The sequence below is a fragment of the Arvicanthis niloticus genome, chromosome 2 (assembly GCF_011762505.2).
Source record: "Arvicanthis niloticus isolate mArvNil1 chromosome 2, mArvNil1.pat.X, whole genome shotgun sequence".
In the NCBI taxonomy this organism is placed as follows: Eukaryota; Metazoa; Chordata; class Mammalia; order Rodentia; family Muridae; genus Arvicanthis; species Arvicanthis niloticus.
In genome coordinates, this window is record NC_047659.1 from 19,702,775 (window position 1) to 19,730,403 (window position 27,629).

Consider the following 27,629-nt stretch of genomic DNA (forward strand, 5'->3'; position numbering starts at 1 on the left):
ATATTTTCCGATTAGTCAGGTATGAACATGAAACTTAGAGGACAAAATGTCTGATGTCACAATATAATGAGGACATATTTAAGAGGAAAACTTTAAAACTGAATAATAGACTAGGTGAAGGTAATGCCCTCCTCAATGTATTTGGGAATTACCAATGTTTTGAGAGCACAAAAAATAAAAACTTAGAGAATTGGAGCATGTACTTTGTTAGAATAAAAGCCCATAAGTCTTCACAATTGTCTGATTGTGACTCACTCTGCCATCACTACTGTCTCTTGTGACTTTGAACTGAGACTATAACTTAGCACAGTTGATTTTATGTTTCTTGGAAGTTGTGACTTACAAAAAATATGTTTGTCTCCTTTTGTTTTAAATAATTTTCCTGGTTCTAAACTCCTTATATTTTCACTGGTGCTGTACTGGGTAATTTAACTAGAATAGTCTTTAAGATGGTAATTCATACAACTACTTAGCTTTCTGGTCCAATGAGCATATGTATTATAATCTCTTTTCTTCCTACCTCCATCCTACCGTGTGTGTGTGTGTGTGTGTGTGTGTGTGTGTGTGTGTGTGTGATTGGTTTTGCTCTTTATACAGGCCTGCTAGGGAGAAAAGATATTGTAGTCAAAGAATTACACAGTGAAAGCAAGCAATGGATGATATGAAATGAGAGCAATTATTAATTGGGGCAAAAGGCATGCTATCCACTGTTGGCCCAGATAAGACTCTGGAAGTTCATTTATAGTAACAGGTCAGAGATGTCAGATGTGTGTAAATATAGATGTCAGTAGTAGAAATATAGAGCTAGCAGAGTCAGCATATTTTCTTCTGATTCCTTCAGTTTCTCAGACAGGAGAGAATATCATTAATTGAAAGTCCAGTTATATAAGCATGGCAGTTAAACTTCATGGGTATCTTGAGTGATTTGAAATCATTTTGGAGACATACATCTTTGTGCACTCATGAGGGAGTTTCAGCAATGTTTTAACTGAGGAGTGAATATGGGTGGCATCATGTTTTGACCTCACATCTTGGTCTGAGTAAAATAAAATAGGAGAAAGTGAACTGATTACCAGTATGTGGTCTTCTTTGTTTCCTCCTTGTGGATATATTGTGACCAGGTACCTCACACTCCTTATGCTGTGACTTCCCAATATGCTGGATTCTATCATCCAACTATGAGCTACAATAAACTACTATTCTTACATTATTTTGTGACCTAAATCTAAATCTAACTAAAACATGAGCAAATCTGATTGAACTAAAATTTAACAATGGCTAAGAATAAAAGAAATACTAGCCACATGGCTTTCCTCTAATTGGCTACAGTTACTGGTACAGTGTAAGAGTGAAATGTTCCCAACAGGCTTTTTAATTGTTTGGGTTTTTTGGGTTTTTTTGTTTTTGTTTGTTTGTTTATTTGTTAGTTTTGATATTTGACCCCTAGCTCATGGTGCTGTTTTAAGAAATTGTAGAACCTTTGGAATATGTGCTAGGGCAACAGAAGTTGTTCACTAGGAGGTAGCTTTGAGGATTTTACCAAGCATTGTGTCTACCACACTTTCCCTGCTGCCTGCTTTGCTACCATGTGACAAGTCACTCCAACCGCCATACATGCTGCTTTTGTCATTTCTCTCTGGTGTTTGGAGTATGATTCTCTGAAATCCCAAATCAAAATACATAACCCCTCTATTAAGTTGTTTCTAACATGTCTTTGTCAAGGCAAGAACACAACTATGTAATCAGCTAACAGAATAGGTGGAGGTGTCCGTGTTCCTGAAGTGAGTAGGAAGAGAGATGCTGGGAGCTGGAGAAAAATGGAATACATTGACAAAAATACTATGAATTTTAATAAAACTAGTGAGCCAGATGAAACTCTGAAGGGTCTGCAGGAATTCTGAAATGTTGAGAGCATAAGTAGATAGAACTTTTTAATGTATTGTTGAAATGGTAGCATAGAGATAATATGATAAAAAATTAAGTGAGACAATGGCCAATTTGCCATGATTCTCAAGATAATTAGTATAATTAGCTGAGGTTTCACAAAGAAACCTTAAGATTTAGGTAATCAAAATATTATCTGAAATCATATTGAAGTTATTATGTAATAATGGAGAAATACTATTGGAGAGAAAAGCTGTAATAATTGAGAAATAAGAGGGTAGGCCTTGAATGACAGTCTATGATAATAATAAAAATAATGAACAACAGTGTATGAAGTAGAATAATGGTGTGGGCTATAAAGCTCATGAAATCTTCAAACGAGAATTAAGGATTCTTCAATGATACAATAAAAGGAAATCATCCCAGCTTCAAGACAAATCACTATACAACTACAAGAGAAAGGAAAGATAATTTTAGACATCTGTAGAGAAGGCAATTGCTGTACTACCAGAAGATGATAGGTGAGATGTTTGAGCATCAAATGGTTTATATAGCAGGTATAAATAAAGGATATTAGTTCCAGAGAACAGAACAGAAGTCTGAGGAAAGATGACAATAGATGGGGCATGTAGGATTTTGGTGACATTTAGAAATTTATGCTAATGTCCATGACTGGGATAAGAGATGTAACAGGGTGTTCTCGGTGTGATTGAAATGGACACAATTTGAAGTGGATAGCAGGGCTATTGGTCTCTAATGGGAGGCAAATAAGTTGTAGATGGGTTCGGACAGCTCTACAAAAACAGCATTGTTTTTCCCCTGGACTTTTCAAAATTACGTTATCTGAGCTCAGAAATCTAATTTTTCATTAATCTTAATATATTGAAGGTTAATGGTCAATTGTGATAGAAAAAGATATGATAATTACATATTTACAAAGCTCACTATAGATCTACTGGTTGTGTAATGCCGAGATAAAAGGATATAATAATAATGTGCTTGTGAGGTATGACTTCAGGCAGGGAAAAGGACTTCAGGAAGCCAGAGTTTGACAAAACCTGAGTGGCTATAGGCAAGATGAGATATACACTTATTTTTTTGTTGTTGTTTTGTTTTGTTTTTCAAGACAGGGTTTCTCTGTGTAGCCCTGGCTGTCCTGGAACTCACTTTGTAGACCATGCTGGCCTCGAACTCAGAAATCTTCCTGCCTCTGCCTCCCAAGTGCTGGGATTAAAGGCATGCGCCACCACTGCTGAGCAAGAGATGGCTCAACCATTAAAGGCTAGGCTCACAACCAAAAATAGAAGAGACATACACTTATAACACAGGCACATCAGTACATACATCTTGATACACATGAAGGCTATCACAATGATATGTGCACGCTAGCAGAAAGATGTGAAAAACTGACACACTGACACCTATAGGCTGTCACACACATGTAAAATCTGTCAAATGCCAAGGTATGTGCCTTTCTACTGCATTTGTCTTGATTTCAAGGGCATATTTATACAAAATTTACACACAAGTAGCTTTTTTGAATGAAACAGTTATATAGCAGATTATATCACAGTTTATTCTGTGTTGTCTCTGCGTCCAGAGTCATCTGCCACTAATCATTTATAATCCCCCGAATGGCCAGTGATGCCCATTTTTGGTCCATTATTGATATGCATGCCTGTATCGTGTTATTTTAAAATTAACTGATGCTTACAGACTTTTGTTCCTTTCAGTGATTCTAAGAAATACTTAATTTAGCCTGACTTCTATTCTCAGATTGGCAAAGGATTTATCTTCTGTCTTTGTCATTATTTCTCTAGAGAAGTTAAACTACATATCCTATTCTTGTTTCTCTAATGCAGGAGGTAACCACAAGGGTCCATGGTCCATGGCCCACTATATTCACATGCTATAGTTATAACTGTCCTAAGGATAGAGAAGTCCTGAAATCTCCAGACCTCTGTGTCATGAATGGAACATATCAACTGTGCTCCCTACAAGTATTTATGCAACAGGCAAATAAAATAATGTAAAAGTAATATCATGTTCAAGGATATTTTATGAATAAAAAACTAGCATAAAAGTGAAGCTCAAAGAAATCAAGACTCTGAAACATGAGATTATCCACACCCACTTAGAAGACATGATATTATTTCTTTTCATTCATGATGTAGTTTCTCTTAAAACTGTTTTCCCCCATTGAACTACTAATTTGAAATAAGAGTTTACAATAAGTTGTTGTGTTATAATCACATAAAATAGCTGGCACAAATTGATTCAACATTGGAAATGATTTGTACCAAACTAATTTTTGTTTATTAGTTCAGATTAACTCTCATGTGAATAAAATCTCCTGAAAGGAAAGCTGTGTCTGCAGAAGGTGCTTGACTGATGCAAAGTGTAGTGCTGTAGAGAAGTTGAAAAGATGTATGGTCAAAAGCTAATTACCTTATTTTGGACTTGTTCTAGCTCTCAAAAACAATGCCTTTTTTGTTCATCTCTGTGTCATGTAGTCATTTAGAAAGTAACATCTTGTTACTAATAGATAAGTCAAGTATTATTATTAGACCTACTAGAATATATTATGTTCTGTTAGTAGACTACTAGATCCCACTAATTCAAAAGCTCAGAAAGCATCATCGGCCTATAGAAAAGTCTTGCCACCATCATGCTATACCTGTCCTACCTATTTTAAGCTTTCTTTGATTTATGGCTTTCTCCCTTCTGTAAAACTATAAAAAGTCATGAAATTTCTTCCATGTTGAAGCATGGAATTTGGAGTAACCTACATCTGTGTTTCCAGGCAGTAGTTACTGAAAATGGCTCCAGAATAATCTATCTCTTATTTCCTTTAAAATGAGAGCTCTGTATTTTGTGTTGGAATCCACAAAGCAGAAAAAGTATCATCTTGTCTCATTTTCATGCTCTTTGACTTTTAACTACACTCTAACACAAGTCTTCATGACTCATTTGCCAGGTTTTAAATCTATCTTAATAAATTTTGTATGAAGTTTTCCTGCAACATCTTCTCTTGAATGCACAATGTTCTATTTTTAATTTTCCAGGCTATCCATCTATCTGTGTTCCTAAAATTCCTTACCTGTTTATTACTTGTAATTTGATAAACATCACCTAGTATACTCTAAATTATTAACTGTGGCATTCAAAGATAGAATTTTTAAACTAGTATAGCATAAAAACAGTATAGCAGGACATTTATGTGAGCTTTAAATACATCATTTTAATGAGAGTTTCATATTTGCTCTTAGTTGAAATTAATATTTTCTGTTAGATAATAAGGATGGGCAAAACATACTCTCTTTCCCCCATATATTTCTGAAATGCATAAAGCTTTAACAAACAGAAAAATAAAGCCTATATTTCTGTGTCATGGCTTGTTCATGGTTGGAGAAGTAGCTGTCGTCCCTAACTAACTAAAGGACTACTTGCACAGGTGAATAGAAAACAGTATATTATGTAAAAAGTTGTATTTGAGTATCAATCTAGGCATTAGTGGCTACTACAGTTTCAACATGAGTGTCTTATAAATCAGGGAGAAAAGACAATCTCGAGTTTTAAACTGCACCTCAGTTTCCATAATATTCTTGAGATTGTCTTTTTTACCCCTGATTTCGGTATACTGTTAAATCTTGGTATTGTATAAACTAAGACAATAATTCAGGTTTGGTAAATATTGCTGATTGCTTTAAAGGAATATTTATTCCTCAATTTGAGGGTCTGAGTGGTCCCAAAAAGCCCATGTCCAGACTCATTGGCCATCATGATTGTTCCTTAACTGAAGTATGTATGTGTGAAGCAAAACATTCTTGATATCCCTGGAGGTTTCCCATGCCATTCCTTCCCATTTGAAATATAAGCCAGACATGCCTAGAGGTAATGTTATCCTGTAACAGACTGAGGAAACACAAGTGTGACTGGACTGTTTGCATCTAGGAAACTGACGCCATAAAGAATGTTCCCTGTAATTTTTCCAACTCTTTATTATCATTATTCTTATTTTACCATCTTAGACTTCAAAGCTCCTTGCATGTCAAGTGAGTCTCTGTGGTCAGTCTCATGGTATATTTCCTGTGTAAATTTTACTGGGACCTGGTCAGTCGACTGTTCAGCTATTGTTAGTTTTAGAATCTCGGGTTATAAACAGCTTAGTTACTTGGCTTTTGCAGATAGACATATATATGGAATGTACAAAGTGTTTAGAAGTAATCTTAGGTAGAAACTGAAATTGAAAGAATCTTTCAAGGCAAAACAAATAGGATTAGGGGTATACATCAATAATTGGGGTTTTGCCATGGATTAAAATTTTAGAACTATCAAAAATATGAACAAACAAACAAACAAACAAAATAGAGGACAACATGTTTGGTCAAAAAAATTCATCGAGATAGAAAGTTAAAGTGAAATAGAAATTATAACAAAAGGAGTACAAAATCAACAAGATATGTTTTGACATATTGACACCTTGTTCACCTCACTTTCTGTCTATAAAATCGCAAACCACTTGCTCAGGTGTGGCATCAAGGACAGTGGGATGTCCCCTTTCACATGATTCATCAAACAAAAAAAATGCCCACCAACATGCCCACAGGAAAATTTGATGGAGGCAACAACTCCTAACTGAAGTTCCCTCTTGCTAGCTGACACTAGTTTGTGTCCAGTTGTCAAAAACTAACCAGCACACAGCCCTGATGCTTTCAAACCAGCCTTTATCTACTTAAAGTTTCCATCTCTTAGGTTTTTGAGCTAAATAAAATCTCTTAGGTTTCAGACTATGGAAACAAAGTTGAGTATTTTTGCATTAGGTTACTGGAAACATATTTCAAAGGGAGAGAGCTTTAATGGTGGTGATATTTTAGTATGACCCTGTACTGACTGGTCTTGTGTCAACTTTACACAAGCCAGAATCATCATAGAGAACGGAGCCTCAGCTGAGGAAATGCTTTCATAAGATCCAGCCATAAGGCATTTCTCAGTTAAAGGGGGAATACCCAGCCCATTATGGCTGACACCAACCTTGTGCTGTTGGTCTAAGAATCTATAAGAAAGCAGGCTGAACAAGCCATGTGAAGCAAGTCAGTAAGTAACACCCCTCCATGGCATCTCTGTATCAGCTCTTGCCCCCAAGACCATGCTCTGAGTGAGTTCCTATCCTGAATTTCTTTGGTGATGAACAGAAATGTGGAACTGTAAGTCATAGAAGCCCTTTCCTACCCAGGTTGCTTTTTGATCAAGATGTTTTGCTGCAGCACTCAAAACCCTAGCTAAGACAGACCCTGCAGTCCTGCCATATGGATGTGGTATTTTGAGCTTCAATGACAAGTTTTTACCACAAGACTTCCTTGCAGATGGAAATAATAGAGAATCAGGGGGAGGGGCAGAACAGGAAGTAGAAATGAGCCAAGGACATCGAATGCCTCAAGGAACCAACTTGCTATTCCTCTGGATGCTACAAAAGCAGGAAATAAATCTATCTTTGTTACTAGACTACTACTTCTACTTTTTCAAGTTAATCACAATCCCTAACTGATGTGAAACAGGCAAACAATAACGTAAAAGCAAAGTTAAAAAAAAATGTTACAGCATTCAGGCTGTGAGAGGTAATTGCCCAGAATACTAGTTAATAAGCCATATCTAAATTATCTGGGAGGCGTGGTTCACAGATTCAAAAGTATGGAGAATTTCAGGCTACGTGAAGAGGTGCAGAAAATATGATTAAGCAGCAGAAATATGGAACCTGTTAGGAGGCGTCAGCAGAAACATAGAGCATGGTGAATTTATAATACAAAACGCAAGTATTCGCAAAAAGTACAAATTGCTTCACACTGGCCAATTTCTAAAGATGGCCATTATAGGTTTTTTTCTCTGGAGACTTTCCAAATAGTGTAGAGATGGCATACTTGGAGGTGAGCTTATGTTGAGTCCAACTACAAGGCTGATGGGTGAACTGTATTACCTCTGAAGTCCCTTCTGGGCCTATTATCGTAATATTTCATTCCACAGGGAGAAAGGCATGAGTGCTTGCTATTGTTATTTTAGTTTTAGTCATCCAGGACCTTTGTTTCCCCTCTGCACATTGCAACTTTAACTGATAAATAACGAAAGGAATGGAAGGCACAGGCCCATTTTGTATCTATTCACAGTTATGTCAGATTCCTTTTAAGCTTGATCAGATGACTTTACACTAGTCTGCCTGAAAATCATTCAAGGTACTGCTCCCATTCTGAGAATGTTGGAGAACAGGGGCCATTTACTGAGCTGCGAAGATATTTCTGTTGCTAAATATTTTCTAGCTTCATACCTGCACCCTATGCGGGAACATGGCATGTTTCAGCTAATGGAGCTGCAAACTGCTCTTCTGTGCTTGTTTTCTGTGTAGCTGGCACTCAGATGCCTCAGGGACCTAATCTAGAGGCAACTCAAGAAACTCAGTTCTTTCTATAGCTGTGAGAAGTGGTAAGGAATTCCTTAGGGCAGGAAAATACCAATCATTTTATTTCCTGTTCTTAATCACAAGTGTAATTGAGGAAACCATATCAATTCTCCATGGTGATTTGCTTACACCAAAATATTGAGTTCAAATAAAGCTTATTGTGTCTATATCCCAAATACGCAAATACTGTTAGAAAAGTTTGGAGGACATTCATGTTTCTTTAACTTCAGGGCAATTAAAACAAACATTAATGACACTGAAGCAAATGATACTTTGAGTTAGAGTCACTAACCTCACAAAAGTTCTTTATTATTTTTTATTTCTAAATACTGATTTTTTTGAGGTATTTAATTGTGATGATATCTCATCAAGGTATTGTAATAAAATGTTTGAGCTTCAGCAACTTAAACTACAGAAAGGTATCTGAGAAAGCCAACTCCAAACATCACCACTTTTAGTGCATACATGATACATCTCTGTTCCTTAATCTCTTTTTACAAGGTTTTACTTACCTCATTACTGGCTACATGCTCTTAGACACTTCAAAAAGTCGCTTTATCCCAGCAACAGCAAAAGTAACTAAATCAGAAAGTTTATTCCAGAAAGTGAGGTCATTGCTATTATGAAAGCTTATATATGGTTATTAAACTGTAAAACTGGTATTTGGGGCTTGTTCTTGTGATGTCCCTGACTTGTGGTTTCTTAGATCCTTCCTTTCCTTCATCCTTAAGACTTCCCAAGCTCTGGCTAATGTTTGGCTGTTTGATGCCTCATTTGCTCCTGTCAGTTGCTGAGTGAAATCTCTTGGTCTTTCTGATGATCACTCTGCTAGGCTCCAGTCCCAAAAGATTCTTTAGGCAGGATGAACTATAAATCAAAGTTTAGTGGCTGGGTTGATTTTCAAATTCTACTTGAGGCCTTACCTGGATACAAAAGATGTCCAATTCAGTCTCTGTGTCCCCTATTACAAGGAGTCTTTGTTAGGATTATTCTGGTAGATTCCATGGAGTTTCCATTGCAGTAGGTTTCTACCTTGCCACTGAAATGCTCCCTAATTCCTGTTATTTCTCCCAGGATTTTTTCTTTTTCTGCAATGAATGTGATCTCTTACATTTACAACCACACCTTCCCCAGTCAACCTAGAAAATAATTTCCCATGGAGATCCTTCCCTCCTTTAAGCCATTCTTCTTATATGGCCTCTCAAGAGTCTGTAGATTACAGCATGATTCTCTTTTATGTTCCAGCTAATATCCACATATAAGTGAGTACACACCATGTTTGTCTGTCTAAACACCATAGTTGGCTTACCTTACTCAGGTTACTTTTTAGTTACACATATTTACCTGAAATTTCCATGATTCCTTTGATTTAACTGCTGAGTAATATTCTATTGCATAAATGTACCATATTTTCTTTACCTGTTCTTTAATTGAGAGACATCTAGGTTGTTTTAGTCTCTGGCTATTATGAATAAAAGCTGCTACAGACATAGCTGAGCAAGTATCCTTGTGATAGGGAGGAGCATCCTTTGGGTATAATCCCAGGAGTGGTATAGCTGGATCTTGAGGTAGAACTATTTCCAATTTTCTAAGGAACTGCCAAATGATTCCAAAGTGGCTGTAAAATTTCCACTCTCACCAGCAGGGGAGCAGTGTTCCCCTTGCACCACATGCTCATCAGCAGGAGAGATCACTTGTGTTTTTGATTTCAGTCACTCTGACAGGTATAAGATGAAGTCTCAAAATACTTTTTTTTTTTTTTTTTTTTTTTTTTTTTTTTTTTTTTTTTTTGCATTTCCCTTACCAGTAAGGATGTTGAATAGTGACCAGGAAGCCTGAAGGGTTCTGATCTAGGGCTTCTGTATATATGTTGTAGCTGACTAGCTTGGTGTTCTTATGGGATTCCTTACAGCGGGAGCACAGGTTGTTTCTGGCTCTTTTGCATACTTGTGGGACTGCTTTTCTTGTAATGCTTTGCCTTGTTCAGGCTTGATGTTATGGCATATATGCCTGGTCTTATTGTAGCTTGTGATGCCATATTTAGTTGATGTCCCTTGGAGACCTGATCTTATCTGAGAGGAGACAGAGGGGGGTGGATCTGGTAGAGAGGGGAGATGATGGAGAGGGACTAGAGGGAGGGGAACCCTCAGTTGGGATGTAATTAATATATATATATATATATATATATATATATATATATATATATCTTCATATATATGTATATTTATACATATATATGAGATTTAGACACATACACACAGAGAGATATAGATAGATAGATAGATAGATAGATAGATAAATAGATAGAGAGTTAAAAACCAGAAACAAACCTAACAAGTAGCAATAACAACAACAAAAATTCTGGTTTGTGAAAGGAGGGTAGATGAACTTGGCAATGTGTAAAGGAATAATCACACAACAGCATTTGTAGGGCCAAATGGGCTAGTCTGACAGGAACATGGAAAAGTAGAATGTTTATGGGACCATTCACTGTTGAAGCCTAGGTTCTGAGGTTTCCAAGGAGAACTTGATTCTTTCTGAAACTAGGTTAAGAGCTATTAATATAAAATTTTAATCAATAATTTAATTTCATCTTACCTATAGCTGGGTAATGAGTGAGGTAGAAGTTTTCCAAGATAATAGACTACTTTATATCGTGGGAGATATTTCAAACAGGAGATGGTTGAAAGTGTGCAAGGAGTGAAATGTTTGACAGCAAAGGATAAAACACCTGGAGTTTCCTGAGGGGGTAAAACATGAGCAGGTTAAACTTCCCAACAATGTGCATGACGGACAGGAGGTCGTAACTGCTAAAAGAGCAGCGTGCTTGGACCTGTGCTGGAGCAAAGGTGCTCTGAGGGCAACACTCCACATCAAAAGCTCCCGCTTGGGAAAATAAAAATGAATTTGATAAAAGAGCCTGGACTGAGAGTGCAACTGCAGGGGTGTCCTGATCATTGATAACAACTGCCCCGCGACGTGTTTCCTCTGCATCAGCATCCAAAGGGGTCAGCCTACGTCTGAGCTGGAAGTATAACTTTTTAAAGATCATCTATAAGTTACTGTTTTTGTAGTACTGAAAAAATAAGATTAAAGTAAGCCTCTGCTAATTCATACAGGATCTAAGACTAGGCAGTGTGTGTCAGGGTCAGAGAGCATGTGACAAGGATTTTGAGAGCCATTGGTAGAAACCTAAAGAGCAGGGGAGATCCCAGGTCGTTGGAAATGTCAGCAGCATAAGATGTCTACTGAGGCATTGTGTACTGAATGTAGCAAAGCTGGAGGATTCAGGCTATTGAATCACTTATGAATGCACAGAATTGCCTGATAAGGCTCATTTTTCAGGGAAGGAGCCACTAGGCTTGATGTTTGCTCTGTCGGGTTTCATTTTTTGTTGGTTCTGTTATTATTTCTATCCTTTACTTTTACCTTTAGGAATGGAGCTGTCTATTATGTTCCATTGTATGTCAGAAGTAGGTCATTTTTGTTTTATTTTATATGCACATACAGTTAGGAGATTTTCTTGAGTTTCAGATGAGACTTAGAATTTGTTTCTATAAAGGAGCAACATTATTTATAACTAAGGGTACTTTTCAATGTACATAGAATGCATCTTGTTTTATAACATGGTCACTATGTTATGAAAACAAGAAAGGGAATATGTGTAGCTTAACTTTTTTTGGAGTGTCAAGTTGATAAGAGGCATTCAATAATTAATGTATCTTGTCAACACAATCTGGAGTCCTTTAAGAAAACAAGCCTCTGGATATACATTGGAGATTTTTTAGATGTGGTCAGTCACTGTACTTCTCTGTGAGATATTGTCTTGAGTAGATTAGTGGAAGTGAGAAGACCTTTGCTAGATGAGGGTTGCACTATTCCTTGGACATCAATCCTGAACAGCAGGACAACAAGGAAGGATCTGAGCATGGGCAGTCTTCAGCATCTTCTTCCTGAATGTGGATAAATTATGCCAGCTGATTCATACTGGTCCCACCTTGACAGTCCTTCTACAGTGGACAGTACTCTACAGGTGAGAGCCAAAATAAACCTTTCTCACTGAAGTTTCTATAGTCATGGCATTTAGTCATAGCAACAGGCAAATTAATTCGTCTATAAAATATTTAATGCCAGATTTCCATAATTTCTATAATTCCAGATGTGGCTCAGCAAATTATAATTATTTTAAATAATTATAGGTTATTTTTTGTCAGAATGATATTACGCTATTTTTTAATTCAGAATTTAAAGCATTCTTCACTGAATAATTATTTTATTTCATTTATTATTTATTTATCTATGAACACCAAATTCCTAAGTTTGTGGAATCACTGAATTTTCCTAAGGGGACAGAACACTGAATTAGGTGATGACACTGGATTATATATGCTTGTTATTCAGTTGCTCGGCTTGTTGTTTACCCAACGCATTTTTTTCTTCAATTAATAAAACTGACAGGGAATGCACAGTTAGTTTAAATTGCCCTTCAGTTGATTTCCTCCGTGTCATCTTACTGGCTGGAAAGTGAGTAAGGGAGGATTTTGAAGCCTGAAGACTGGAAGCGTTTTTCACTAGAGACAAACTAGCAAGTGAAAACTCAAGGTCATAGTTTAATTTCTGCTCTTAAGTGGTGTTCTGTGTGACTCCTGAGGATACATTTCAACATCAGCAGCCTGCTTTACTTCCTTGCTCTTTAGAACACCATGCTGTGTATGTCAGCAACACAATAATGAATCATAGGAGATCTGGTCTCAGATTTGGAGGCTGAGCATAGAGTTGAGTGACAGTTTGTTTCAATTCTCGCTTTTGAATAATATTAAAACAGTCAATTGTTTTTCAAAGTTGAGGAACAAGAGAATAAAACTTCAGTTTCATAAGTCAGTATTTTAGTAGCTTACTGACACTGGTACTCTGGCGGCTATAAATAGTAAATATATTTTTAAAATGATCTACTTCCATCTTTAAAAGGATCCCCTCAACAGGACAGCCCAGGACTCTGTCCTTGACCTACACTTAATATTCTCCAACTAAGTGAAAACACTAAAGAAAAATATGTAAGATGGGAGCTGAGGAATATTAGAACAGAGGAGTGTTCAGCTCATTGTCTTGTGGTTATAAAATGGACTTATTCTCTTTCAAGGGATAATCAACCTGACTTGCTACAAAGATGCAAACATCCTAGTCTCCATCTGCTCAGTATTTAAACGATGAGATGACACCCTTATAATTCTGTTGTGCATACATTATACTATAACTTTTTACTCTCTTGCCCTTTCTGTTTTATTCAATGCACTTTAAATGGATTATGCTGCATGCACCCTTATTCTGATGTAATTGCTCTTTGTCTGGTAAAATTTCTTTTCAGCTCCAAGGTTATAGGTCTTAATTTTTATCCCTTCATCCTTCATTCTTTCCAAAGATCTCAGAGCTCTCCTGAGCACCTAATGCTCAGTCATACATTCACCCTTGCAATAGGCCCCTGGTGTTGAATGTTCATGTTTTCTTCATTTGCATACACAATTCTTGGAGTGACATGCAAGTCAGCCATCAGCACTCTTGGGAAATCTCTTTGCAGTCAGTCCTGCAAACAAAATTAGATATTCTTCATTCTTCTTCAGCAAATTTTACCTCTCTCCAGTATACCACATAAAATCCATGAAAGAAGAACTTTCTATATTCCTGGGTCAGATAAATGTCTGGATTATTGTCAGTGCCCATAAAGTTTAACTCACATTGATGAAGGAATAGAGGGAATGTTTGCTTATTTTCTAACTGACATATTTTAAAATCTTCATTTTGTCTATATGTAAATTATTATGTCTTACATCTTTTTTCTCTCATATCAGGAAGAGAAACATGATGGAAGTGTAAAGATGAATAATTACTCTCATACTTAATGAATATTCACATGAGTTAACTCTTCTAAAAATGCTGGAAAATTAACATTTTTTTTCTTTTAAGGAAAAATTAACATGGGTGAGGAAGTTGACATATTTATTCTTCATATAAGTCTCTCTCTCTCTCTCTCTCTCTCTCTCTCTCTCTGTCTCTCTCTCTGTCTCTCTCTCTTCTCTTCTCTTTCTCTCTCTCTCTTTCTCTGGATTAAATGCAGATCCTCAGAAATGCCAGGTTCCACTAAATACTGAGAAAAGACTTTAAAAATTGCACCTAATGAGGTTAGATTGGTATGTTTTAAAAAATACCAATAATAATAATAATTTCTTATCCAGGGACTAAATAGTCACATCAAAGCAATTATTAACTATACTCCTTCAGACACACAAAGTAAATAATACAATGGATATTTTACTGGTATAGCTATGACACATTTCTTAATTGTATACATTAAAAAAAAACAAAGACATTTCAGCAACAATATGAAATATATGATTCACAAGGATTTTTATATAGCTAGAGAGTGATTCAAAACACAGAAATATTTTAGTATAACTAAGTTGAAAATATTGTTTTAAGAGAGAGATAGAATGTAAAATGGTGCAGAAAGTAGATCTTGTAAAGAGCTAAACAGAGAAATTTCAACTGAGAAATCTCAAATGTCCAAAAAGCACCTAGAGAAATGTTCAACATCTTTAGCCATCAAGGAAATGCAAATTAAAACGACCCTGAGATTCTGCCTTACACTGATCAGAATGGCTAAGATCAAAAAACTAAGGCCACAGTAGATGCTGGCAGGGATGTGTAGAAAGAGGATCGCTCCTCAATTGATAGTGGAATTGAAAACTGGTACAATCACTCTGGAAATCAATCTGGCAGTTCCTCAGAAAGTTAGAAATAGTTCTATCTAAAGACCCAGCTATACTGCTCCTGGCCATATACCTAAAAGATTCTCCATCATATCACAAGGACACATGCTCCACTATGTTCATAGCAGCTGTATTTATAATAACCAGAAGCTGGAAACAACCAGGATCTCCCTCAACAAAATAATAGATACAGAAAATGTTTTATATTTACACAATTGAATAGTACTCAGCTATTAAAAACAAGAACATCATGAATTGTGCAGGCAAATGAATGGAACTAGAAAATATCATCCTGAGTGAGGTAAACCAGACCCAAAAACATACATGATATGTATTCACTGATAAGTTAATATTAGCCAAAAAGTTCAGAATACCCATTATATAACTTACAGATCACATGCAGCTTAACAAGAAATAAGGCCTGAGTGTGGATGCTTCAATCCCACTTAGAAGGGAGAACAAAATAATCATGGGAGGCAGGGAGAGGGAGGGACATAAATGGGAGAAAGGAGGGGGAAGGAAAAAGAGGGGGCAGGATCAGGTATTGAGGGAAACAGGAGAAAAGCCCAGTGGGGCAGGAGAATGAATAGAAGCAGGAAGCAGTATGTAGGGGGGGGGGGGAACAGGGGAGAACCACTACAAAGTCTCAGACACCAGGGATTTGGGAGGCTCCCAGGACCCATGTGAATGCAAGTAGATAAATGTCCAACATTTATATATCTAGAAAGATAGAACCAGAAGAGACCACCTCTAGATAGTCATGGCCCCCAGTTGAGGGATGGAGCCACCCACTCATCTCAAATTTTCCTGTATAAAAAAATGCAGGGACAAAAAATTAAGCGGAAACTGAAGGAAAAGCCATCCAGAGACCACCACACCTAGGGATCCATACCATGCACAGACACCAACTCTCGACACTGTTGCTGATGCCAAGATATGCTTGCAGATAGGACCTTGGTATGGCTGTCCTTCGAGAGGCTCTACCAGCAGCTGACTGAGATAGATTTAGATACTTCCAGCCAACCATTCGACTGAGCCTAGAGACCTCAAAGGAAGAGTTAGGGGAAGGACTGAAAGAACTGAAAGGGTTTGAGATCCCATATGAAGAAAAACAATACCTACTAACCAGACCTCTCAGAGCTCCCAGGGGCTAAGCCATCAACCAAAGAGCCTACATGGGCTGGTCTGTGTACATGTGTAAAGAAGATTACCACATCTGGATTCAGTTGGAGGGGATGTGTTTGGTTCTGTGGAGGCTTGATGCCCCAGAGAAGGGAGATGCTAGACAGGTGAGGTGGGGATTGGTGGGTGTAGGAGCACCCTCTTAGAGGTGAAGAGAAGGGGGGATGAGGAAGAGTGCTCATGGAGGGCGAACTGGAAAGCAGACATTTAAAACGTAAATAAATAAAATAATTAATAGAAAAAAGAGATCTTGTTTGAGACTGAGATTGTAGCTCACTTGATATAGTACTTGATTTGTTCTCAGAATTGTAGAAAGGAGCTATTTGAGTTCTTACAGAGGATCCCAATAAAGAAGTCTCTTAGGCTGAAGGACTTGGAGTTTTAAGGTAATGAAAATTAAAAAATTCTCAAAGAATCAAATAATCAAGCACTTAATGGATAGATAAGGAAATCTCCTTATATTAAAATGTTTTAATTAGTTTATTTGTTTAAAATATAAATAAATATATAAAATAAAAATTAATTAAATTAATTTTTAATTAATTTATTTGATGGGTATCAATGCTTTTCCTGAAAGCGTGTTGTAAGTATTATATACCTCATATGTGCCTCCTACTAGAGCAAGTTAGAGGAAAGCATTTGTTTCTCGGAAGTAGGAATTATTGATGGTTGCGAATAACAATGTGGTTGTTAGGAATTATACCTCCTTTCATTAAATTGAGCCATCTCTACATATCTGTCTTTTAAATTATATCATACATACATTAATATGCATATGTTTCAATGTATATCCATGTACAAAATTGGTTATATACCAACAAGTTTCAATAATGCAAAACTTTATTCTTATGTATCTAATATATTCCAGTATAAACAATATTATCTTATTCTGAAGAATACCAATTTTATAGAATAATACAAATCTTCATTAACATACAAATCTAAAGGAGTAATTGATATTTATAAAAATGATGACTCATTGAAAAAAATTATCCTTTTTAGGGACTATGTACATGTGTTCATATATCCATACACATACTTGTGCATGTACTTGTGTAGAGGCCAAACATCACTGTTGAATGTCTTCTTCAATCATTCTCCACTTCATGTTTTTGTCTTTAGGTCTTCTACTGAACCTCTCGACATTGATTAAATTAGACTATTCAGTCAGGAAACCCTATGATTCCAGGAATCCCTATGAATCCTGTTAGTTTCTTCCTTCACAGCACTGAAATTACAGGTATATATCATTGTAGATCTGACGTTTTTCAGGGTGCTGGGGCTTGTGTGGCAAGGTCCTGGTGTGACAGTAAATACTTTATAGGAGGAGTCAGCTCCTAGGTACTATATAAAGATCATTGTTTTATTCCTGGGACTCAATTTATTCTGAAAATCATCTAGGGTCAAATGCCATACCCTTTTATCTAATTCAATTGCAAACAGTAATCTGTAAGAAGAAATATTTATATGTGAGACTGACTTTAGACAATTTTACCTCCTTACTACAACTAAGCACAAAATACAGAAGACCTTTATGAGTTGGAAGAGGTATGACCACAAAAGCCCAGGTCTTTATGTCAGATTCCAATTCTCAACATGCTAATTTATTTGTTTGTGTCTGTCCTTTTGCTTCTATTGTTGATTGGTAGATTAGATATTTTGGGAATCAGAGTCTTTTCTATAGACCAGGCTCCCCCAAAATACATCTTCTCTCCTGTTCTGTGATTGTAGGTTTATTTAACCATGACTAGCAAGCCTGCAAGCTTTTGAATGATTCGTGTCACTTGAGCAGACAATGGTGATTTACCATCCTGGGGTAAAAACTCTTACGACTGTGAAATTGGTCTTCTCTGACATTATTTCCACATACATTACGTTCCATATTTTTTGTTTTGAATTCTGAATATTTCAAATGGTAGTTGGAGAAGATGGGTTGATGTACGAGTGAAGGTAAAAACAACTCAAATGTCTTCGCCAGCTCATTAGTTTTCTTCTTTCCTCTCTTATCTTCTTCCTTACTGTGTATCTCCTATACTTTCTAGTAGGGGTAAACTAAATCTTACCACTCATAAGTCAGTGTTATAATAACTGAGAATTCTAATGTGTACTGAGCGTCAGCCTTATAGTAGCCATAGACCTACTTTTTAGCCTACATCTTACATTTTAAGCCCTATCTCTAATCTTAACCCATATCCTAACCCCAAGCTCAACCCTGATCCTAATTCTAACCAGTCCTAAACTAGCCTAAGCTTTAATCCCAATTGTAGCTTTAAACTGCCTTGATCTATAACACTTGTCCTAAACCTAATATATTTTAAAATAATAAATAAAATGATTGACAAAAATCGAACCAAGGTAAAAGTTTTCCATTTGAAATAAGGAGAGGGAATATTTGAGTTATAAATTATTTTTAGATTAATTTTTTTAGGAAAATTGAATGTATGTGAGTATTAAACAAGGAGGTTAAGTGATGATTAAATTTCCAGTGGTGGGTCGTTATAGAACTTAAAAGCCACCATTTACCTTGGCCAATGCTTGAACGGTTTTTTGGTTATAAATTTCTCCAGATTGTTTAAAAAAAATAATTTAGCATAAGATTTAAATTTTTTTAGGTAATAAAACAAAAGATAAAACTATAGCTATATAGTTTAAATGTTCTGTTTTATTTCTATAATCAATGCATTTGAATTCTTGACAAGTGATTGAAGATTAAGGAGTGAGTGAAGATCAAGGCTGAATTCCAGCTAGGTTGTCAATCAAGGGTCAGGTCCAATTTAAAAAATACTATTATTTCACGAAAATAAATGTTTATACAAGAGAACTTTTTTGTGTATAAATGTAGCAATTATGTGAAATAGTAGGCTCAAAATTCCATAAAATAGTGAAAACTCCTAAAAGACTTCTGTGGCATTTCTGTGCATACACTGCATGGCAGGTAATTGGGTATGTCTGTTTCTTTGTTTTTGTCATTCTTCCTATATTTAATCTCTGTAGGTTCCAAAGGACCCTGACTATTGAATGGGATAAAACACTATGGATTATATAGTTATGTTTTTCTCCTGACAGAATACGGGAGGTATTTCTCAATGATTCATACAGAGTTTTGATATTTATAGAATAGGACCAGACCTTGTCTGGAGAATGCCCTCTCCACTTGCATTCACATGCTTTCGTTCTTGGTCGGCTAACAAAATCTAACTAGGGTTATAGTTACAAAGAATCCTTCTTTCAAATGAGTACCCAAAATGTGAACAAAAGCAATGATCTTCAGAAGGTCAAATTTAAGAATGCATTTTTATATATGCTGTGGTTTAATCTCTGCTAGCTCCTTCTAGCACTCACTATATATGAATTCATATCTCACATTTTATTGTATGTTTTTATTGTTTCTGCATCTTGGTTATGGAAAAGGTGCTACTACTTTTTTGTAATACTGTGTAGGAAGAGATGAAATTTTAAAAATACAATGTGGTTATTTTGCCAGTGGTTATTGTTAAACATCTTACAAGCAAATTCCTGTATATAACTATGCCCATAGAAAAATCCATTTTTTCATCAAATGGAACCAAATTATGGAGATTAAAATATCTGTGTTACAGAAAATCATTAATAATAGATTATTTTCTTTATTATTTTGACTAGAAAGGAATTGATTTCGCCAGGAAACATTCAGAAAACAATTCACTAAACACAAAAGCGTTCCCAGTATCAGAACATAATGTTCAAATCTTTAAGCTTTACTTATTATTAATTTTAATAAAGACTACAAATATCCCACCAAATGTACTTTGAATCATTTATTAGAAGAAAGAGCCAAATTTGTTTCTGAGTCATGGCTTGGGCTTTGTGTATAATTATTTAAATTAGAATACATGCTCTGAAAGCAACATGATTTTAAAAACATCATTGACAGAAGTAATTTGGATGGAAGTGTACAGCAAGGACTGCAGTGTGGATTAACCACTTCTTGTCTTATTTACTAGCTATAACAGAAAGATGCCTAGATTCTTGATAGGGGTGTTGCTTGGAAATCTTTCAAAACCCCTGCTTTTATCAAGACTCAATAAGACATAAAGCACTCGGAATGTGGGAAGGGAGACATCCAAACCAATACAAACCAATTTTGCTGAGAAGTTGCCACTTTTGTCTAAGACACAGCACATACATTAAGAAATGTCCTCTGAAAGATATTTTTCCTGTTCATATCTTGGAGGCAATCAGTTACACACAGTTCTGAATTTATCTTCTCAATAAAAACATATTTATTCACATAATCTGGAATGGTATATCTTTTAGCCTTGATTCTACTATTTCATATCATACAGATAGACAGACAGTTGGGCCAACTGTTTTTGATACAAACAGTGAATGAAAATTTAACTGTATTGCTTATTAGGACTTAGTCTACACATCTGAAAAGCAGTATCTAAGTGTGAACATTTGACAGAGGTGTAGATACTGAGTTTTTCTGGGGAAACTGGGAATTTGTTGGCTTGTGCTTTTTTCTACATCACACACAAAGACAAGTTTCTTCAGTTTTATTATACTGTATTTTACGTGTACGTTTACATGTATACATGTATGGATCTATACATATGCCATTGGATTGCATAGATAATGAGTTATAGGTAGGTATGGACTTTCTAACATCTGTGGTGTTTCAAAAGTAGAAAGCATTTTTAGCCACTGGTCCATCTATGCATCTCTGTCTGTCTCTACAGTTTTTAAAACCTCCTCTATTAAATATATTTCATTGATCCTAACATGAGGAACATATTCTTGCTTACATCCTGGCTTCAGTGTCCCACTGTGGAGGTTGTTCCTTTCCTGGGCTCATCTTGCAATCTTTCTATATAGAAAACAGACACTGTCCCAACATCCCAACATCACTAAAGCAAATCTGCTTAGGAAGCGTCACTCATGTTTTAAAATCCACTTCATGGATGTATCCCTCCTTTATATTCCAACAGTGATTCCCTTTGACTGATCTTGAAGGAGTAGAGGTATAACCAGAGAAACAAGAGTGGGTTTGCACCACTCTGTTCCCAGCCCTACTGTGTTGCTCCATATGAGGTGGTGAACAGTCATGTACATAGAGTAAATGGGCCGGTGCTAAGACCTAAGTACAGAGAATTGAGATTTGGAGCAAGTGTCCTGGCCCTGGACTGTACTGTCTCAACAGGTATGAGGACAATTGGAAATAGGGACAGCAGTGGGAGATTTCATCTTTTACCCAGGGCTGGCCTGATTCTCTTTAGCCTCATAGACTTTATACTTCTTAGTCTCATGTTTCAATTCCTGAAACCCATCCTTATTTTTTTTCATAGTATGCTCCAGTTTCAATTATATTTTATTTTCCCTTTATTTAAATTTTCTCATATCTTCATAGAAATTACAGTCTGATATTTAAAAGCACATTACATTTTCAAGAAACTTAATAGTATAGTAGGACAGAAATAGTACTAAAGAGAATACTTCCTATGAATACATCAGTTTAAAAATAAAGTTGTAGGAGTGTTCCTGCTGATATTTTGTTTAAGACAAGGATTGAATTAACAGGCTGCAGCCAGTCAGTCTACAATGATGTCTCCTCCCTTCCCCTTTGCTCAAAGTAACAATTGTACATGAAACCGTGTTTTAAAAGCCTACCTTCAAAATCTGGATGTATGTTTGCTACCATGTTTTCAACAAAAGGTGATAATTACATCTTTGAAGTTCATGCTGAGAGACAGGCAATAAAACCTGTGCTCTTTTGATAACTACTACAGTTACAGTGGAAAGAAAAGGCATTTCGACTTCTCTTTGAATTTTATGATTATACAAAGTTGAAAACTTCAATTACACTGTTCCATAACAGACTCACCCTGGCAATGCCCTCCTTCATCAAAACCGTCCGGGCAGTCAACCACTCCATTGCACACTTGTGACAAGTGAACACATGAGCTGGAGCCAAGGCAAGCAATGTGATTCAAGGCGCACTTGATCTCCACCTCCTCGGGACCTTTAGTTGAGAGAAAAAAAAGTCCACGCATTAGCTTTATTTTTCTGCAGTAAAATTTAATAGCTTTAATTAGGAAATAAAACTGTAGACAACACAGTCAGGGGACAGTTCTGTTTGTCAAAAACATCAAGATGCTCTGTGTGAATAGAAATCTCCTTTTAAAATGTGTCTAGCTCATGCCATTTTATATTTTTACTTCAAACAATGTATTAAAATATAAATATACTTTTTACTCATCATGGATGGCAAGGAGAACTGGCATTCTCTCATGTTTGTTCCTAGACAAATTTGACAAGAATGTCAGACTTCTTCAGTCTCACTTTTCTTTTTGGTGAAACATATTTTTCTTTCTTTTCTTTTCTTTCTTTCTTTTTTTTTTGGCAAATCATCATTTTAGATTTAATTTGAGCATCACATTCGAGGTGTTGTTATAGTTAAGAAAAGAATTTTTAACAATGACGGTTGCCCTTTAAAGTACCTTCCTTTCTGTTGTGAACTAAAGGGGGAACCACACTTAAATGTTTACTTTCACCACTTAATTTAAGATGAGCTACAGAAATAATGAAGAAATAACCAGAGTCATGTAGAATTGTGGAAAGTGCACAAGAGGGTATTTTATAGAATGAGAAAACAAAAGGAAAAAATACATTACATAAGTAAATAGAAGCCAATATTGCTAACAGTAAAATATACTTTTTAATCCTTATCAAGAATAAATTATATGTCTATGTGATTTGTTGAATTTTTATTTATTTATTTATTTATTTATTTACACTCCAGATTTTCTTCTCTCCCAAGTCCACCCTCCAACGGTTCCACATCCAATACCTCCTCCCCAACACCTGTCTCCATGAGGATGTTCCCAACCCCACTCCCCACTCCCTACCCTGACCTCTAAACTCCCTGGGGCCTCCAGTCTCTTGAGGGTTAGGTGCATCATCTCTGATTGAACACAGCTATTTTCTTTAATCTTTTGTATTTTGGCTTTTGTAAAAGTTGGCTCCTAATGACTTCTCATTTTACTCATAGATTGGTACATCTTTTAGCACTCATAAAATGTTTCCTTTTTCATTAATTGGTTGTTAATACAAAGACTCACAGTTGTAAAGGTGCAAAGAACAAGAGACCATAGATTGTTCAATCTTTACTAGGACATCTATATCACATTCCCTATCCCAGGATTCAGGATTCATCATTGACTAGGAAGCAAAAAAGTGTAAAATCTAAAAGTGGTCAGTGATGACTACAACAAAACAGGGCTTTTCAGGTACAGTGGGTTATTTGCTGCCCATGTGAACTCAGTCGTAGCGACAGCATGCACAATACCAGTGCAAACTCAAACCTGAACGGATTCCATAATGGAGTGAACAGTTGGGCATGAAGTTCTACACCAAGCCTTGAAGCTATTGGCAATTGACAACTGCTAGGTGAAGCAGAGTCAATTTTCTTTAGAGGTGTGGTTGTCCAGTGGAAGACTACCTAATCCACTAAGATGGGTCAAGATAAAATGGACTTGATGAAGAAAGCTACAACACAGTTTTGAGTAAGTAGAGAAGTAGATCTGGGAGGAATAGTGGATAAAATCAAAGACATTCCAAATTCTCAAAAAACTAATAAATACATTTTACATTCTCTGAAAGGTTGCTGTTAACAGGATTTTCTACAATTATGGGGTATATTCATATACTTTCTTCCAGATAAGTTTATTAATTTGTAACATATGTATTACCTAATATGTGAGATACTTTTTTTGTAATATTTCTTTAGCCTGAGTAATCATTATTTCTAAAACTACCTATTTATCTCAACTGTCTGTGCATAGATATATTTATATTCGTAAGTACAAATGTATGTAAATTCAGAACAGATGAAGGTAAATGAAGCATTGATATTCTGAGTACCTTAGTAATATTTGTAAGATAAACATGACACAAATCCACTTCACTTCAAATTAAAATTATGAAGCTATAAATACCTACTGTCAACAGTTATTAAAGATATTTTGAAAATTAAGGTTTTCCTTTAAAAGTTAAATTTAGGCATAAATGTCCAAGTAGTGTTTAGGCCAGGGATGCATAGTGATATCTATGTAAATTCTAAATGTATACATAATTTGGGGAAATCTTATAAATTTTATAGTAAAAACCAGAAAATAGTTAATTATTAAAAATTATAATTGTTTAATGAAATGTAATGCTTAAATAGGGCAATGAAAATATGATTCATATTAAGATGGCCAAGAAACTTAAGAAGACTACAGAAAAGAAAGGTAAATCTGGGTGCAGAAGTAAGGCTAATTTTTTTTTTTTTTTTTTTTTTTTTTTTTTTTACAAACTGAGACAATAGAGACATATCTCAATCATTGACCAACATAATTCAGAATGATGAGACTCTTTTTAGCACTAACACACAAGATGAATGAAGAAGCAGTCCAAAAGCAGGCTGTTTAACTTGTACACCATCTGGGGGAGTCTTTACTCTTGTCTTCCTTTGAACAGTTACCATGGAAACTACTATGTAGCGAGAGTTTGTCTGGCCATGTTTCAGTCAATATTCCTAAGGCTCTCATACTAATATATATTAAAACAGTCATATAAAACTGGAGATTCTTGTAAAAAATGGTCCTTTAACCATTAAGTACATGAACAGGTATAATAATATGTTAAATACTGTGATCATTGTTGAAATTATTTAATTGGAATAGAGCACAATCTATATGTATTTATAGACACTATACCTCATAGAAACTACAATCTATCTAACTATCTATCATCTATCTATCTATCTATCTATCTATTAACATAATAATCTTAAAAAATATAACAGTCAGAAACATATTTCTTATTGGAAATATTTACATTGTAGCAATTATCCAAAAAAATATGTTCCTGTGTTAAGACCCTCACTCTGTCTCAACATTTTGGGGCTAAGTGTTTTGGTCAAGAGAGAGGGTGGGGCTGGAGGGGCAAGCTATGCAAAGAATGGAGACAAGATAGGGTGTGTGGTCAGGTCTTAATTTTCGTCTTGTCTCTCTCCCATCTCTCCTTTATTTAAAGGAAATCTGGGGGTATTTATCAACACAAGCAGGAAAACACAGTTGAAAACACTTTATCACGTGCACCATACAGCTGAGGTCACTAAACAGCAAAACAAGCTATGTGGGATAAACAATATATTTATCAGAGTGTGCTTCAGCTGTTATAGGCTTTTGAAAACCAAGTCTTTCATCAGGGTATATGGTTCCAGATGGCTGTAAAGTTGATCTAGCCGCTTTCTACTAAAGTTGGGTTCCAACATTCCTGAAATTATACATTTTTTCCCAAGTAGTTGAAATAAACATTTTAAAAAACTAAGCTTTGCTTTACAAACAAACCTCCTAGGGTAATGTGATTCTTCTGCATTCTTATAAAAGCTAGATTATGTTTTGAATATGAAGAAAATATTTTCTCTGTTCCCTAAAAAGATAAAAGACATGTTGCATCTAATGTTTTGTCTAACTAAAGATGCTGAGTTTGCTTTGTGATAGACAAATGTAACAGCAGAAGCATCACAGGAACCCAACACTAAGCTCTCCCTGCACGGTGCTGCCTCAGACTACTTTCTGCTCTGTCTACCAAAAGTTCCTCCAGCTGTTTTTCCTATTTATACCTTTCTAGCAGTCCTATGCCTTTTTTTCTAAAATTCAATTAATTTTTCTTAACCTGTACACAATAATAAAGGCTTACTTAGTAAATATTGTTCAAATAGCAACTCTGTTTCCTGCTTAAAAATATAATGCTAGACATATTTTCAGAGTAAACATTGTGCATGCTATATGCCTATTCTCTGACCCTGCTCCCCTCTCAGCATCCTACTGATTTAGTTTTCCTCATCATAGTAAAGTTTGATCTGGTAACAGTCAAAAAACCCACAAAAACCTGAAAGATCGAGTGCAAAAAGAAGACTAGTCATCCTTATGGGAACTTCGATTGTATCAAACATAACTTACTCTGCATTGTTTATGGGCTATCCTCAATTAGGAAATTGTTAAACTAAATATTAAACTGGAGAATTGTTTGTGGTGAAAGAAAAGGACCCAGATTCCTTCAGAAACTTCCCTGGTTTTCTGTCTAAATTAATACCCTACTTTGCTATCTTCTGCTTCTTGGACTCAATTACATTATTGTGGATCTTTGTGGCTCCATTGCTTCAGGCACACCTATGTGTAGTACACATGTGTGCATTTCACACATGAAGGTCTACACCTGAACAACATCAATCTAGAAAGGATCTTCAGTGGTGCATGATCTTATGTTTCCTGAGCGTTTTCCCATAATGCTCCATACTCTTCAATCTCTACACTTCATCACTCTGGATTTGTCCATGACTGTTATTTTCAAGCATTTTGTTTTAATATTAGACTGTGAGAAATCTGGTATTACTAATTGCTTCCGTTTTATCTATATAAAACCATCTCCTAACATAGCCAGACACACAATGTGCACTTGATATTCAGTTGTTTAAAGAATACAGAGTATAAAATACTGCTAATTAACATTTTTGACATAAAAGAACTTAAAATTTTTCTCCCATTAACACAATTAATTGATAAATCTGCCCTAAAAGAACTTTTACCCTATGACTACTTTAATTTATGATGATTCTTAATTTCCGGCCAAATTAAAACAAAATGTCTTGGCATGTTTTCATTATCTAATTGAAATTTAATGAGCACTGCTTGCAACTAATATTGAGATATATGTGATGCTTCATTCAGTGGCCATCTCCCTCCCATTGCATACCATATTTACTCTCAATTCTAGAGTTTTCAGTATGTGATACCATCATCTAGAATGCAAACCTTCACATTTTCTTTGTCCAACACAATCCACCAATGTAAATTCCAACCTTGCTCATAGAGTCAGTTATTTTATGTGAAGCTGTCTGAGTAGAAAGAGCATTGGATTTGAAGACCAACACTTGGGTTTTCTTTTATAGCTACTCAGTAATCAACTAAACTGATTGCAGGCTTATTTCACTAAGACTTTTGCAACATTTGAAAGTAGAAATAATAAGAAAATCTACATTATTGAGTCACAATAGATGCAAGTGGAGTTGGGGGATTAGTTCTAGTGCACTATGTAAATGTCAGCTTTTGGGGAAACACCACTGTTCTACATTAGGTGAACTTGCACTAACACTGTTTGTGTTAAACGTTTACTTTTTATGACATATAGATCTCTGAATGTTCTATATGTTATACCACAAATACAAGTCTAAATCAACTTACTGATAGCCAAGTCCTTTAGTTTGTTTCATATCCCAACTTAAAACATAGTATGCCACATTGCAACAAAAGAAAGATGGT

At 35.7% G+C, this 27,629-nt stretch overlaps 1 protein-coding gene across 1 annotated transcript in view; it reads right to left on the reverse strand.

Annotated features, from left to right (window-relative positions):
- Positions 1–27,629, reverse strand: part of LOC143441124 (low-density lipoprotein receptor-related protein 1B-like) — a 493,583-nt gene that overhangs the window by 156,617 nt on the left and 309,337 nt on the right. The window contains exon 3 of the mRNA XM_076928222.1: positions 22,145–22,282. Coding sequence (XP_076784337.1) covers positions 22,145–22,282 — 138 coding nt within the window. The remainder of the gene's footprint in view (positions 1–22,144; positions 22,283–27,629) is intronic.